At 35.0% G+C, this 15,083-nt stretch overlaps 1 protein-coding gene across 16 annotated transcripts in view; it reads left to right on the forward strand.

The window, feature by feature from the left end:
* PTPRD (protein tyrosine phosphatase receptor type D) overlaps positions 1 to 15,083 on the forward strand; it is a 504,675-nt gene that overhangs the window by 415,663 nt on the left and 73,929 nt on the right. For all 16 annotated transcript variants that reach the window (XM_055302389.1, XM_055302395.1, XM_055302392.1 and 13 more), the window contains one exon: positions 9,453 to 9,576. In XM_055302389.1, coding sequence (XP_055158364.1) covers positions 9,453 to 9,576 — 124 coding nt within the window. The remainder of the gene's footprint in view (positions 1 to 9,452; positions 9,577 to 15,083) is intronic.

A 15,083-nucleotide genomic window follows, 5' to 3' on the forward strand; every position in this document is an offset into this window, starting at 1 on the left:
TCTTTAACTTTACATTATAAAGCCAATATACATTTTAAATGAAACAAATTAATCTCTGAGACTGATCCTTTAGTTTAGAAATAAACTCTAAAATTCCAGTTTGTGTTAATTTGTTTTAGCCTTTCTAGTTTGCTTGTCATATGTAACATCAAAGAAAGTAAGCACAACACTTTCGAGTGTAAATACTTTCTAAGCTACTTGAACACCATGAGTTTAAGTAGTAATGATCAACCTGTGTGTTTTTAATTAGAAGCCTATATTTAATCTAATATACTGTGTCCTTTCCTGTAAGGAGTAATGATATAAACACACACACACACACACACACACACAGGTTGAGGGTAAAACAAACTGAAGGTGTCATGTTTTTTTCATTTCATTTCAGATGTAAAATTTTTATTCTTTGAACCAGGAAATAAGATGTGAAAGGCATTGATTGAACATTAACAAATGTTTATTCATATTTCAGTTTGGAAACTCATCTATTTTTCCTCTCCCATCTAAAAATAAATATGTAAGAGTTAACAAATTTTTAATTAAACAGCAAGCAAGATAAAACTGAAAGCCTTAAATATGTATGTGTACACTATGCAGAGTAAAATGAGGGAAAAGTTAATGTTGTAAATTAGGTTAAAAATCTGTATAGTTGATAAAGAAGAATTAATGTTACCACTTAAACTCAACTGATCAAACAAAAACATGATGCCCAAAAAACAAGATGATTATTTATCTTCCCTATTTTCCTTATATTGTTGTTTATAACATGTTTATAATAGAAGGCACAAGACAATTACAAAGCCACTCTAACCATTATCAATTGTTTGTTTGTTTTTTTAATTTTTTAAAAGATTTATTTATTTTAGAGAGTGAGAGAGTACAGGCACACTTGGTAGGGGGCGCCCAAGGGAGAAAGAAACTGAAGCAGATGCCACGCTAAGCACAGAGCCCTATGTGGGGCCCAAGCTGACAACCCCAAGATCAGAACCTGAGCTGACACCAAGTGTCAGATGCTTAACTGAGTGTGCCAGCCAGGTACCCCAGTTAGTTTTTCTTCTGAATCTACTTTTACACTGTATTTCTGGTCAGCTCAAATTAAATAAAATACTAAGAAACACATGTGATTATTTGTGTTTTGTTTTTGTTGTTTGTTTGTTGTTATTACCTGCCTCAGATAAGTAAATCAGTTTCCAAACTATGTAGACGGACATGTTGTTACGTAGCAAGTGGGAGGGCAGAGGTGGATTTCTTTGCCTAGATTAACTGGGCTATTGTGTCTGTTTTATGCTTTATTGTGGAAAGAGATCTTTTTAGCATAAGGGAGAAAGTGGATATTCCTTGGAAACTGAGATTGCCTTAAATCAGGGTGTTCTCACACAAGTCAATAGATGGAGGCAGGAAAAGGAAAACATCCACCATTCTTTCACTGAGAACTTTGCATCAGGTCTTTTACATGTATTATTTTACTTAATATTTTTAGTCTATACAAATGTGGCAGCATTTACAGAGTGGTGAGGAATTAGTGCATTCATCTTGTTAATTTGGTGCCAGAATCTAGTGCCCTGTTATTTGCAGAAAAGAAAAAGAAAGGATGCCACTGTGAATTTATTCAGTTTAGTGCTGCACATAGGTTGCAATCAATAGATAATTTTATTTGTTACCTATACACAGTTCTTTTTATAAACACTGTAATTACTTTCTATCAATTCAATCAACTTTATCTCTTTAATCAGAGCAGTTTAATAAAATTTTAATAACATTTTCTTGCCCAAACTGTCTGGAAAATATTTAATTCTTTTCACTTTTCCGAGTAACATCAAAAATCCTAGTCTGTGAATTGTATTTGTAAAAATGATTACTATGAAGCTCTAGTTTTTAGGAACATCAACTATAATTCTGTCCATTGCTTTCTTATTACTCGCTTTAATTTGATATAGGAGATAAATAGCTAAAAACTAAAATATTATGATTAAATATATAACTACCTTCATTCTTCTAGAACATTGCCTTTGGTAACTAGGAGTTTTTCTTTTCTGCATTCAGTACTATCTAGGAAAATGTTAAGGCACATTAAAAGAGAGTATATGGGGATTCCCAGTGGCTCAGTGGTTTAGCGCCTGCCTTCGGCCCAGGGCGTGATGCTGGAGTCCTGGAATCGAGTCCCATGTCAGGCTTCTGCATGGAGCCTGCTTCTCCCTGTGCCTGTGTCTCTGCCTCTCTCTCTCTCTTTCTCTCTCTCTGGGTCTCTAATGAATAAATAAATAAAAATCTTTTAAAAAAGTATAATAAAAATCTGGCCTTTTAAATCTTCAGATCTTTAAGTTATGTGTTCTCTTCTGAACTCTCATTTGAAAAGATCTGTCAAAAATAGTCTTTTTCCCAGTCATACATAGAAAGTAGTAAAATAACTTAACCTGCATTCCAGAGATCACACACCATCATCCTATTGGATTGAAAAAGAATCTAGTGTTTGTTGTTGTTGTTGCATTATTTTTTTTTTGTCATTTTGAATTTATGGTAAATAAGGACAAAGGTAAATATACTTCTAGGAGTAAATGGAATTCTCAAAGAAATAAGCTAACTCTTCCTCATCCTTAGTGCTAAGATATAATTTAGGAAAAAAAAATGCTCATCAGCTGCTTGCCTCTAATATTTACTCACTTTATATGGCTGAATGGCTTACAATGAGTATAGTGTCTCTTTGCTTCTCTACATGTCAGTTCTAATATAAATAAAGAAATTATTACTTCAGGTACTTTTCTATAAGTATTTGTTACATAATATGTGATAATTGGGATTGCAAATCAAACCACAAGACAACTGATAAGTTGATACAATTTTATCACTTAATTGAGGAAAAAAATTTTAACTGTACATAAAAATACCTGATTGAAATATTATTAATGCCTTTACAAGTGTACATTTATAAACTGTTCACCTTTCCACTTATAGATGGAGAACTCCCATATGCATTCATAAGTTAACATTGAGACATTTGAAAAGCGCCTGTTAAATCCTTCAGATTCTAATTGTGGTCCAGATCAAAGATGCTTTTATAGGAAAAGACTTAAGAAGTTTTGATAACTAATTGGATAAAGGAGAAAAGAGAAGATGAGGGCACCAACCTGACACTGGAAAGACATTATAGAAAAAAGGAACAGAACAAACAGACTGAAAGCTAACCATGGACAAAGAGAAAGCCAGAACGAGACTCAGAGGCTCTGACCTGCAGACTTTGCTCATAATCACACTTTCCACTCCCTCCTCACATTCCCTTTTTTAAAGCATCATTGGATTCAACTAAACTCATGTTCTTCTCTTTGAAGAAAGTACTCATTATGCCAATTGCAGGCCTTTGCTAATTGTGCAAAATATAGCCCTTCTCAACTAAGCAAACGTGGGGCTTTTTCAAATGGATACATATTAATTTACCATTTTCAATCTTGAAGAGAAAGAGAATATGAATGAATGAGATTTTTTAAAGGCTTCACTGCAGAAATACAGTCAATGGCAAATTGCTCTTCGAAACCTCAAAAAGGGCTTGAAAATATGTGGGTGCACACTAACGACTAAATGAACCTACTGATTAGGAACTCTGGAAGGATAGTATTCCTCTGGAGGTTAAGGTCATGGAAAGTTCAGTTCCCTGTAAAGAGACTGGTTAGTCTGACCCATAGTTTGCCCCGTCAAGTAGCTGGTCTATTCCTTCTATATAATTAAATTTTTGTTAGTTGTTTTAAAACACACAAAAACAGGATGTATCTTTTTGGTGGTTTTCTTTGATGAGTTTCTAAAGGGAATAGTTTGAGGTTTTTCTCTTGATGGGACACAGAACAGCTAGTATTGTAGGGAGTTTGCACATGTGAATTATATTTTTGTCCTTGGTAGAGACATTGAAATTTTACAGGGCCATATTTAAAGGACTTTGCTTTAAGTTGATGACTTTAGCTTTATCAAAAAAGGTCACTCTGGATGCCATTATGCTCAGTGACTGTAATGTGATGTGCAAATTTATGAGTACTCTCTTGTTTTGAGTTTAGAATTATAAATATAGATTAGAAGCCCTATAAAGATATTTGCTTCCAAACCTCTTATTGTGTTTCAAGAGAATAATTAAAAAACAATCAAGAAATCTTCTCAAACTTGGCCAGAGAAAAGGCATAATATGGCAACCAGACATTCAGATGGGGTCCAGAATACGAGGTCCCCCAGTGGAGCTTATGAGCTGTTTGACCCTGAGAAAGTTATTTCATTTCTCTGCATTTCAGTTTCTTCATTTGCAGAATGGTGATAGTAATACTACTTCTAGGCTCTTTGTGAAGATAAAATTGCTTAACATATGTGAAGCACAAAGAAAACACAGTAAATGTGATATAAGTGTTATTATAACTATTGGATATAAAATATATTTTAAATCTGGCTTTTTATCAAGAATATAGTGCAAAATTATAAATCCGTCAGTTATATGTAGCTTATTTTTCCACTTACCTATTTTTTTTCCACTTAACCTATTTTAAGACAAAGTTCTAGTTGGTTAAAAAAAATTAGAACTTTCAGACCATCAAGTAAATGACTACATAAATGCATAGTATTTGATATTACCAGCTGTCTGCTCTGGATTTTCCCTTTCTTCTTTAAATTACAGGGAGGTTTTGGGGTGCCTGGGTGGCTCAGTTAGTTAAGTGACTGCCTTCTGCTGGGTTCAGGTCATGATCATGGAATCCTGGGATCAAGCCCCATATCAAGCTTCCTGCTCAGTGGAGAGCCTGCTTCTCCCTCTCCCTCTCTTTCTGTGCTTTCTCTCTCTCTCTCTCTCTCTCTCTCTCTCTCTCTCTCTCTCTCAAATAAACAAAAATTTTAAAAAGTAAAAATAAATGGCAGGGAGGTTTTTCTTTGCTCACTCTGCTCAGTAAGACAAAGCTATTGAGTTGAAGTCCTGTTAGTATTAGAATGATTCAATCACACATATTGGGGTTGGAAGGGGAGTGTGTCATGTGCTATATGTGCAGATAGGAAGCAAAGTAATATGGTTTGACATGGGAAGGTTTAGGTACTACATACTCTTCATTCAGTATATTCCAGGGCCTTGTTGACTGCCTAGAGAAACAAAAGTAAACATGAGGAAGTAGCATTCTTGTTTACGAATTCCATGACAATGCAATATACAAATGCCATATAGTTTATTTTTAAAAAATAGTCTATTAATCAGGGACGCCTGGGTGGCTCAGTGGTTGAGTGTCTGCCTTTGGCTCAGCTTGTGATCCCAGGGTCCTGAGAGCCAGTCCTTCATCAGGTTCCCTGTGGGGGAGCCTGCTTCTCCCTCTGCCTATGCCTCTGCCTCTCTCTCTGGGTCTCTCATGAATAAATAAATAAAATATATTTTTTAAAAAATCCATTAATTAAATTTGTGTTGAATACATCTACATTGCTTTATTTCCAACTTGCAAACTTTCCTCCAGGGCAGCTACAGAAAACTTGGCCAGGATTCCAGCTCATGACGGTAGAATTTGGGATTAAGTTCTAGGAAGGAGGGGATATCTCACCAAAAGTTGTTTGGATAAATAGAATTGAGAGGATGAGAAGAGATAATCTGAGAGTCAAGCTGAGGAAAACCAAATGCCCTCGGCAGGAAGAATTTGAATCCATTAGGAACAAGGGTGCTTATTTCAAATTGTTTTGAATAATATTGGGGTGATGTCAGATTAACTTTATAGTAGGAAGATGCATAGTCATGGTGGGTTAGCCAAAAATATAAGATTAGAGTGGAAATCAACTTCTCCAGACCCGTGTTGTTCTTTTTCCATATTGGCCATTTTGTTTTTTCTTAAGAGGATTCAGCAAGAGAAACCAGAACACAGAGATGCAAAGCACTATACCATCACCTGCACTAAGAAAAACCTAAAAAGTCAGTTAGGCATCTGAATCTTGGTTTTTTGGCTCTGGCTGTGATCTCAGGGTTGTGAGATAGAACCCTGCAAGGGGCTCCATGCTTACTTAGCACAGCATCTGCTTGGGGTCCTCTCTCCCTCTTTCTCTCTCTCCCTCCTCTACTAGCCCCTCCTGCTAGAGCTCTTTCTCTCTCAAACAAATAAATCTTTAAAAAAAAAAAAAGGTGTGTTTTGAGAATTAGTGTCTTATTCATCCATGGTACCTTTGCCTCATTAAGATGGATAATTGAAATTTGATTTTCCTCAACCAGTTTTATTTTTTCTCAATAGAAAAAAAAATCATCTTATACCTCACCTACTTTTTGTAGTCATTATTTCTTACTGAGTTTACTGCTCTCAGCTTTCTGACAAGCTCCAAAATAATGATCTATGCTGTGTATTGTTAAATGTTCAGTCAGACAGATAGATACAGATAGATGAGTATGTGTTGCACAAAGACAGTTTAGCATTATTTAATCAATATTTGTTTGATCCGCATAAAATGACTATAAATGTAAGTTACATCCCATCTGTTTTATCATCCATGTGAAGCCAACCTCATTTCTAAAACTTGATTTCTTATGTAATTGCCCTAGAATGACAGAGGATGATCAGTTGGGAAGAAGTACCTTTTGGACTGGCAAGATAAAGGATAGTTATGTTTAAGTGTGTTTCACATATTGGGCTTTCTCATTTTTCAGTGGCCTTCAGGATAAGTAGCATCATGACTTGGTAATTACTAGCTGTTAATCATTAGCTGGCCTTTGAAATCACACAGACCTGGGTTTGAGGGTAAATGTATGAGTCTAGGTGTGTGAACAAATAACCATCAAATTGCTCAATGTCTGCCACAGAGAAGGCCCTCAGTAAGATTTATTGAATTAATCTTTCTTTACTTCAATTTCCTTGTCTGGAAAATAACAAGGATATGTACTTCATAAGATTTGTGAGAACTAAACAGGATACTGCATGACCTAGCAGCTATTATAATTACCTATTACTTATAGGTCTTCTTCTCAACGGTCAGCCTTTAAGCCTAAACATATTAATGCATGTGACATAAAACTCATGTTTCCATGGCTGGTTTTTAAACTCTTCAATGTAGGTATCAAATCAAGCATTCAGAAGGCTGGGAATATGTGGCAAGAGTGGAAATGGACATGGGTTAACAGTGTCTGTGTTGAGAGATGCAGTTTCATTAGTCTAATTAAATGCATGCCACTTTACATATTTGTGAGTGATCTTAGTCTAAAGAACAGGGTCATCAGAGGGAGTAATATCTTCTGCCAAAGCACTATGCATCAGGGAGCCTAGGAGCTTCTTGGCATATTTTAGAGAACAGTGTGTAAGACCATTATATCCTCAGCAATGCTCATCAGTGTAAAGTGGAATATCACTCACTGCTAGTTGTAATTTCAGGATCACATACTTTACTATTAAACCATGTGATAACAAGTGTTAAAGTGTTAGCTAAGTGCACTGCACATTGCAGTTTCCATAGTCTATTCTTTAACTCCCATGTTACATGAAAGAATTATTCCATGATTCTCTTTATGAACTCTTCTCAACAACATTTATTCATCAATTCAATTCATTTAAGGAAGTCTGCTGAACCACAATTTATTGAGCTATCTTTGTAGATACAAAGATGGCTAAAGATGTTTAGGTAGGCCTGTGACTTAGAACTTCAGAATTTAAGCTGTAGGTTACTCAGAGCCAGTAGAGGTTCTTAAGCAAGAACCTAACCTGTCCAGAGCTGAGCTTCAGAAAGACTACTTTGGTATGGAAAGTGCACTGGAGTGAGAGTTTGAAGAGAGAATTCAAGAAGACGTCAAATACTGAAGGATTGGATTTAGGGAGTGACAGTGAGCTGGAAGATTTGGGACTGATTTAAGAAAAGTTTAAGATAGGGCTTGCTCACCAAATAAAGCTGCTTTGTGTGGAGAAGGTTCAAGGTTGACTTGAAGGCTTCCACCTGGGCATCTGCATGCTTCTCCTCACCTGATACTTGGAGAGAAGTACATTCCACAGGGGAGATGCTGAGCTTCTCTGGAAGAACAAACTAGAAAGACCCCTAATTTCATTATTCTTTAGAGTCTAAAGCATGGATAGTTATTGTGCTGAATATTGTTCAATGATGGACTGGTTATATATAGATTAGCATAGGCTAAGAAAAGGGGTTTTATAATCCTTAGTAGAGACTGCAATCTATACTGCTGAGAATTTTAGTATGTTTGGTGGCTGTTCATGACTGTTAATAGGTTGACTCTTTACACTTGTGAGTTTTACTATCTCTATTAAACACAAAATATATACATCTTTAACATTGTGATACTTGTTGGATATGTTTTACTTTCCAGTTCCACATGTGTACATCCAAGCACAGTAAATGCCCAGCATCAAAAACTGACTGCTAAAAATTCTATTAATGTAACATAGTATCTTTACTTTTTAAAGAATTTCACCTTTATATAAGCTCAATTCATCATTTCTGAAAACTTGACTTTAATCATTTGAAATCATGTTTATGTAATTACGGAACTCTTATTTCCATATACCATGAAATTATGTCTTAAAAAAGTGTCAGTGTCCTATGATAGAAGAAAAGATGTTTTGATTTTCATAACATTACAGGAAATTAAAAATTTCCTCAGGGTTTTATAATCAAATCCTGAATTCAGTCTCAAAATAATGGTTCTGCTTTCACTATAAAAATGTATATATTATTTTATATCTATGCAATATTTATTATAGTTATTGAGTAATGGGTTGAATGAAGGCATTAAAAAAGGCATTATAAGTCAGAAAAAATTAGTTTAAAATAAAGAACATGACACATAATAATAAATAGAAAGTGTAATAAACAGAAAAGCAATTAGATCCTATCTGCATTGGGTTATAAATTGATATCTGAAGATGATTATTAGATTTAACCAACTTTCTTTCTTTACTATTATTCTTAACTGTTTGAATTGTATGAAATGCCTTGTGATACTGGTCAGTGTTTTATGGAGAAACGGGCACAGTTCTAAGTTGCCATCAAGTTGTCAGCCTGTAGGTGAAGAAAAAACAGTGAAGCCTGTGACCAGTGAAGCTAGCTAGTAAATTTAAAGGGTGAGATTCGGTCTCGACAGGAAAGTGTAGGGAGAATAATCAAGATAAAATAATGTTCACAGAACTAGACGGAATATTGAACCCAATAACTTGTAAAGTACAGCTGCAGAGAAGGAAATGGAAAAGCAAAACAATTTTAAAAACCCTGCCTTTCCAATATTCACAGAACATCTACATTGATTTTTTTTTTCATTTGAATCAATGTTGATGACTATCACTGTTTTTTACTATGGTTAATCATTTCATGTTATGCTGGTTATATCAGTGTCCAGCTTCATAGCTAGGATCATCATTGACACAGTGTGACTTCAGACTTTGCTTCTTAAGTCATGTTTGTTTCTTGTGATGAATGACTATAATCTGGTGTTATTAAGTATTGATTTTGTGTATGTGTGTGCTGTTTTTCTTTTAAAGTCAATTGACCCCGGCCAGCAGTTCACATGGGAACATTCAAACTTGGAAGTAAACAAACCAAAGAATAGATATGCAAATGTAATTGCATATGATCATTCTCGGGTTCTCCTATCAGCAATAGAAGGTAAGGAAATTCTTTTTTTTTTTAATTGGAGTTCAATTTGCCAACATATAGCATAACACCCAGTGCTCATTCCGCCAAGTGCCCCACTCAGTGCCCATCACCCAGTCACCCCAACCCCTTGCCCACCTCCCTTTCCACTACCCCTTGTTCTAATGTTATTTATACTTTTATTTTCATGAGTTTACGAGTGTGCATGAAAATATAGTTTTAGCTAGGTTTTTCGCTATCAATAGAAATAGTTAATTAAGATTCAGGTACCACTTGTTCTCACATTTTCTTTCCCATACAAATGTACTATATATGGGCACACAATATCCCTAACACAATATAACACAAAGGCATCTTTCATTACCTTCTTGCTTCAATTCTAGATGAAAGACTTTATGATGTAGTTGATGATTATAGAGGGGAAGTAGATCAAAGTTGTCCATTTTACTGATGGCTGCTGACCATTATAAGTAAATGGTGATTGTTGGAAAATATTCCTTGACTGTTTTTTTTTTTTAAATGGGCGGGGAGGGGGGCGGGGGACTTGTTTGTAAATAAACCAGGATAGCCACTAGAGACAGACTAAAGGTTAGGAGTTGGTGGTGTGGTGATTAATTAAAATTAAGCATATTGGAAATCTCTGGTACTGCTAATTTGTGGACTGCTTGGTAATCTATCTCTCACAATTGTAGTAAAGAGTGCATTCCAGCGGGAATGGTTGCTCCAAAAGATGAGGATTACACCTCTAATATACCTAGCTTCTTAAAAGGATTCATGAGGAGAGTATTTTCTATTCATCCCTTTCTTGTAATAAATCCCTTCACATGGCATATTAAAATCAATTAGGAGCTCATGTTCAACACTCAGCATTTTGTTAGGTTTCTTTTGGCTATGGTAGTACGTTTCGGTCCATAAAAAAAAAGAGTTTATAATGTCACTTAAATCCTTCCTTCTGTCATAATTGCTAACCTAGACCACCAACCACCACATACCACATTCACCCTCATTGGCATCCTTTGGAAAAGTTCTGTGGCCTTTTCATACATGAAAGTTCACTGCTTACTCTCTTCCAGATGTTTTGTCAAGCATTAAATAATACAAGCTTCATACTCAGTCCTTTTTAGAACCTGGCAGTTCAAACATTGTCATCTATAGTCATCCCAATATCTTTCACTTTTTTTCTGCTTCCCAAATCTGTGATGACTACCATTTAACCTCATAACTCTAACCAAGTCCTACATGCTTTCTTTAGTGCCCAAAATTTTTTTGAAAGTGAGATGCTGCTTAAAAGCTTTCCCAGCAAGCACAAAAGGCAACCAATACATTTATTTCCAGTTCTTTAGGAAGAACTATCTTTCCGCATTTAAGCAAGCCTATCATACCTGTAACCCCCTCTCTTCAAAATGGTTTTCTGTGGCATAGATATATTTTGTAGAATTCTCACAATCAATCAACATCAAAAGTTGGAAAATATTATAACCCTTTTTGAAGCTATTGAAGATACTAGGAGTTCAAGAGTTAACTTTTCTCCATATGAAAAAAAAATATGATCAGGTTTGTAAAAATTTCACCAATGCTAGTTCTTCAAGCAGGGGGTGTCAAACAGGCAATTGCTTCAAGTCCTATTTGAAAACTGTAATTGGTATATGTAGAGGATTAGCATATAGCATTTATAATTTATCTCTGTATTTCTCACTTTAAAAAGTTAAACAAAAAGCAATTTCTTGTCTCAAGTCTCCTAAATCAACTCCATAGTTAGTAAGAAACTAAACCAAGTCACAAGTGGAGGAGGAGATCTTTTTGCCATTAGTGAAACAGGTAAGTTATAGAAATTAAATGAATATAAATTGAGAACCTATTTGGCATAATCTTGGCTGGAGAACTTGTCCGTCTGCCTTTGCTGTATTGTATAGCATTATTTCCACTCGGAATTTAGGTCATTCAGTACTACTGTCACCTTGTACTTTTGCCCACTTTATCATTATTTTCTTTAACCTGTTATTTTCCATCATCTTTGAACAGTAAAGTATGTCGAAGAACAAAAAATATTCTTCCTTGTACCTTTATTATGATCGATGGAAGCTATGACCATTCCATTTCTATGCTCTTTTTACAGTACGAAAGCAAAAGCACTTGAATCAGGCTAAAACCTGCCTTTTTATAGCTCTGTGCTCACAAATATATCCTAAATCTAGAGCTGACCTAGAAACCAAAAGTCTTTCAATTTTAAGTCGTATGCAAAAGGTTAGAAGCATTTAATTGAAGTTTATGGGCTATATAGAGAGCTTTAATCTAGATTACAACCTCGAATGGTATTTTATCTTAGACTAAGCCCTACTCGGCAGATATTTAAGGGGGTAAGCCACAGTCCTGTATCTTAAGCACGGAAAAGGAATGCTGGCAACAGGAATCACACAACTGCTAACTAAGGCTTCTCACATAAAGGGAGCTTTGATAACACAGAGCCAGATTTTTCAAGAGTATTTAAATGGCTTATAAGAGACCTCATGCACAATTTATAAAATTGAACATGCTTGTTTGGGGTTCCACCTGTGGTGATAACTTGAAAGATTTGGGTTGAAGGTTTACTTTGGACATTTTTGCTGCTGTTCTCTCAGTGGTGCAGCTCCTCTTCATGTTTACTTTGCAGAGTGGTCTGACAGACAATAAAGGAACGCTGGAAGTTACCACAGTGATTCCTATTATCTTTATCTCTGTTTCCTGGAGCCAAACCTTTCTACTACCTCCACTGAGCAGTGGCAGGGAAATAAAATAAGGAATGGGGAACTGTGTGTCAGCACCAGTGTGTTTATTGAATTTCATGAAACTAGTAATACTTCATGACATGTTTCCAAATTACAGTCATTTTATTTATGCTGAGGAAAATGTAGAATAAATTCAAGAGATTTCTAACTACAGAAACACTTATAATTGTTGAATTATAGAGCAAGCAGTATGGAAACACAATTAAATTTTTGACTAGTACAGTTACTGTTGGCATCCCCTCCATGTGGAAGCTGTCCTTAAGAGATATCAGTAACTCCTGAGGAAGAGAGGTGATAGGATATATTTTCATAGTTTAAACTATATATTGTCAAAGACTAAATGGAAACTAATACTACGTCTACAAAAAATAATAAGTAATTATCTGTTTAATCTTATAGAATCCAAAGATGCTCATTACTTTTACTAAAGTAGCAAAAAAGAAACGGATAAACCAAAAGATGAAGAGCAAAGAAATCTGGGTTTGGATCACAGCTTACTAGTCACTTACTAGTCACGTAACCTCACCTTCTCTGAGTGTCAATTCCTCAGCTGAAACCTTTTTTAAAAAAATTTTCAATTTAAGTAGATTTGACAAACAATGTCACATTAGTTTTAAGTATACAACATAAGTTTTATGCAACTGATTCAACTTCTCTTTAGGTTATGCTGTGCTCACCACAAGTGTAGTGTCCATCTCTCCCCATACAAGGCTAGCTACTGAAGTACCATTGGCCATATTCCCTATGTTGTGCCTTTTATTCCCATGATTTATCTATCCTATAATTGGAAACCTGTATCTCCCACTCTCCTTCACCCATTTTATCCATCCTTTCATCCCCCCTTTCCTCTGGCAACCAGTGGTTTGTTCTCTGTATTTATAGGTCTGATTCTGATTTTTGTTTACCCATTTGTTTTGTTAAATTCAACATGTGAGTGAAATTTATTTTACTTCTGACTTCTACGAGTTAGCTCTACATAGCTTTCTTATGAATTTTATCATTTACCATACGCACAACAGTGTTTTACTGTGTATATATATTTGTGTGTGTGTGTGTGGTGTGTATTATATTCACATCATATATAAGAATAGAACTCAAATTGGAAGTGAGCTCTTCTGATTCCTCAACTCATGGTTACATGGGCCCACCTCCTTTACACTGCTTTCCTATGGATAGACCATGTGTCTGACTAAGTTACTGGCTTGAATCTAAATGTCCAGACTTACCATTTTGCCTAAAAATCCATTTTATCATTGGGCATTAAACCATAGATAATACAAACATTGCATTTTAGTATTTCATTTCCTATTTTATGGCATAATTAATCTGAGGCAATGACATGATATGGCAACTCATCAGAGACCCAAATGCATCAGAGCCCTGTGGTTGCAGAAGTAAGGTCAAATGCATCTATCTCTCACTGATTCCGAAGGTGGTTTACTTGCCTCGGTATCTCTGTATGTATCTTCAACTTCTTATAAACCCAGGAATATTAATTAGTGGCAGATTATTTATTGGAATATAACTAGCAAAACTTCAATATAATTATTTCAGTCCTAGATTTTTAAAAAAAGGTGTTTTCCCCCTAAAACATAATTATTCTTCACTGCTACCAGTAATTTATTTCTATTAGTAGGATCATAATTCATATTTCACTCTAAAAGCCATATTCAAATGGAATTTTTAAAAATTGTTGGCCAGGACTAAATATAAGGTAAAATTTAAAACTCTACTTTTTATGTCAACAACAAAGATAAAAAGTTAAAATAGATGTAATTATTTGGATACCTGTGGTGCGTTGGGCACTGTGTCATAGATTTTATACCATGTATGAAATCATGGCTAGTTTATCTATAATGTTCAGAACAACCTCAAAAGCTAGTTGTTATCATCAATTTTACAGATGAAGAAACTGTTAGACTTTTAAAAATCAATCAAGTAACTTGTTTATAATTAGTAGCTAGTACTTTGAGGCAGAGCCAAAATTCTTATATGAGTCAGTCAAACTCAAGACTGCTATTCTCTCGAATTGGCCACTCAGAACTGTAGCAGTTTTTGAAGTCATAATGACCATACATATATATATGTCATACCTAATTCAAAAATGATGGATTTTTGCCTGGGAAGACTGTCTAGGAATTTTGAAATATACATTTTTAAACACTCATGTTGGAAATCTGAGAGCTAGAGGTCTTCCATTGTGTTCTTAGACTCTAGTCAAAGTGAAAATTTCCAAAGAATAAATGACATATAAATGGTTTCAGCTGGCTTTTTTGGTCTGTTTAATATTATTTTTAAAGTTCTATTAGGAAGAACATTGAATAAGAAGACAGAAGACTGGAAACTAAATTCTAAGCTAAGCTATTCTGTGACCATGGGCATGTCACTTAGTACAGTTAACCCTTTGGGGAAGCTAGATCCTTTTTAAAATCTGGCAAGCATTTTAAACATCACTTGGAAACAAATGACACTTACCCAATTTATGTATACATTAATTTCAGAGAGTTCAAGGGCACAGAAGCCCTTTGTAAGCTCATTCGTCAATTTAGAAACTCCTGACTTCGGTGTTTTGTTCTGATTGAGGGCAGAATGAGAATGCGTAAGACCCTTCCTGCTCTTCCTAAAATTCTGAAAATTGATTCTAAATCTAGAAATCAATAGACACTGATTAATATTTATTATATAAATATTAAATCTTAGACATTAAGAGATTCATTCTCCTAAAACAAACAAAGAAACAAACAAAAAGCCCAC

This window comes from Nyctereutes procyonoides, unplaced genomic scaffold (assembly GCF_905146905.1).
Source record: "Nyctereutes procyonoides isolate TBG_1078 unplaced genomic scaffold, NYPRO_anot_genome, whole genome shotgun sequence".
NCBI lineage: Eukaryota > Metazoa > Chordata > Mammalia > Carnivora > Canidae > Nyctereutes > Nyctereutes procyonoides.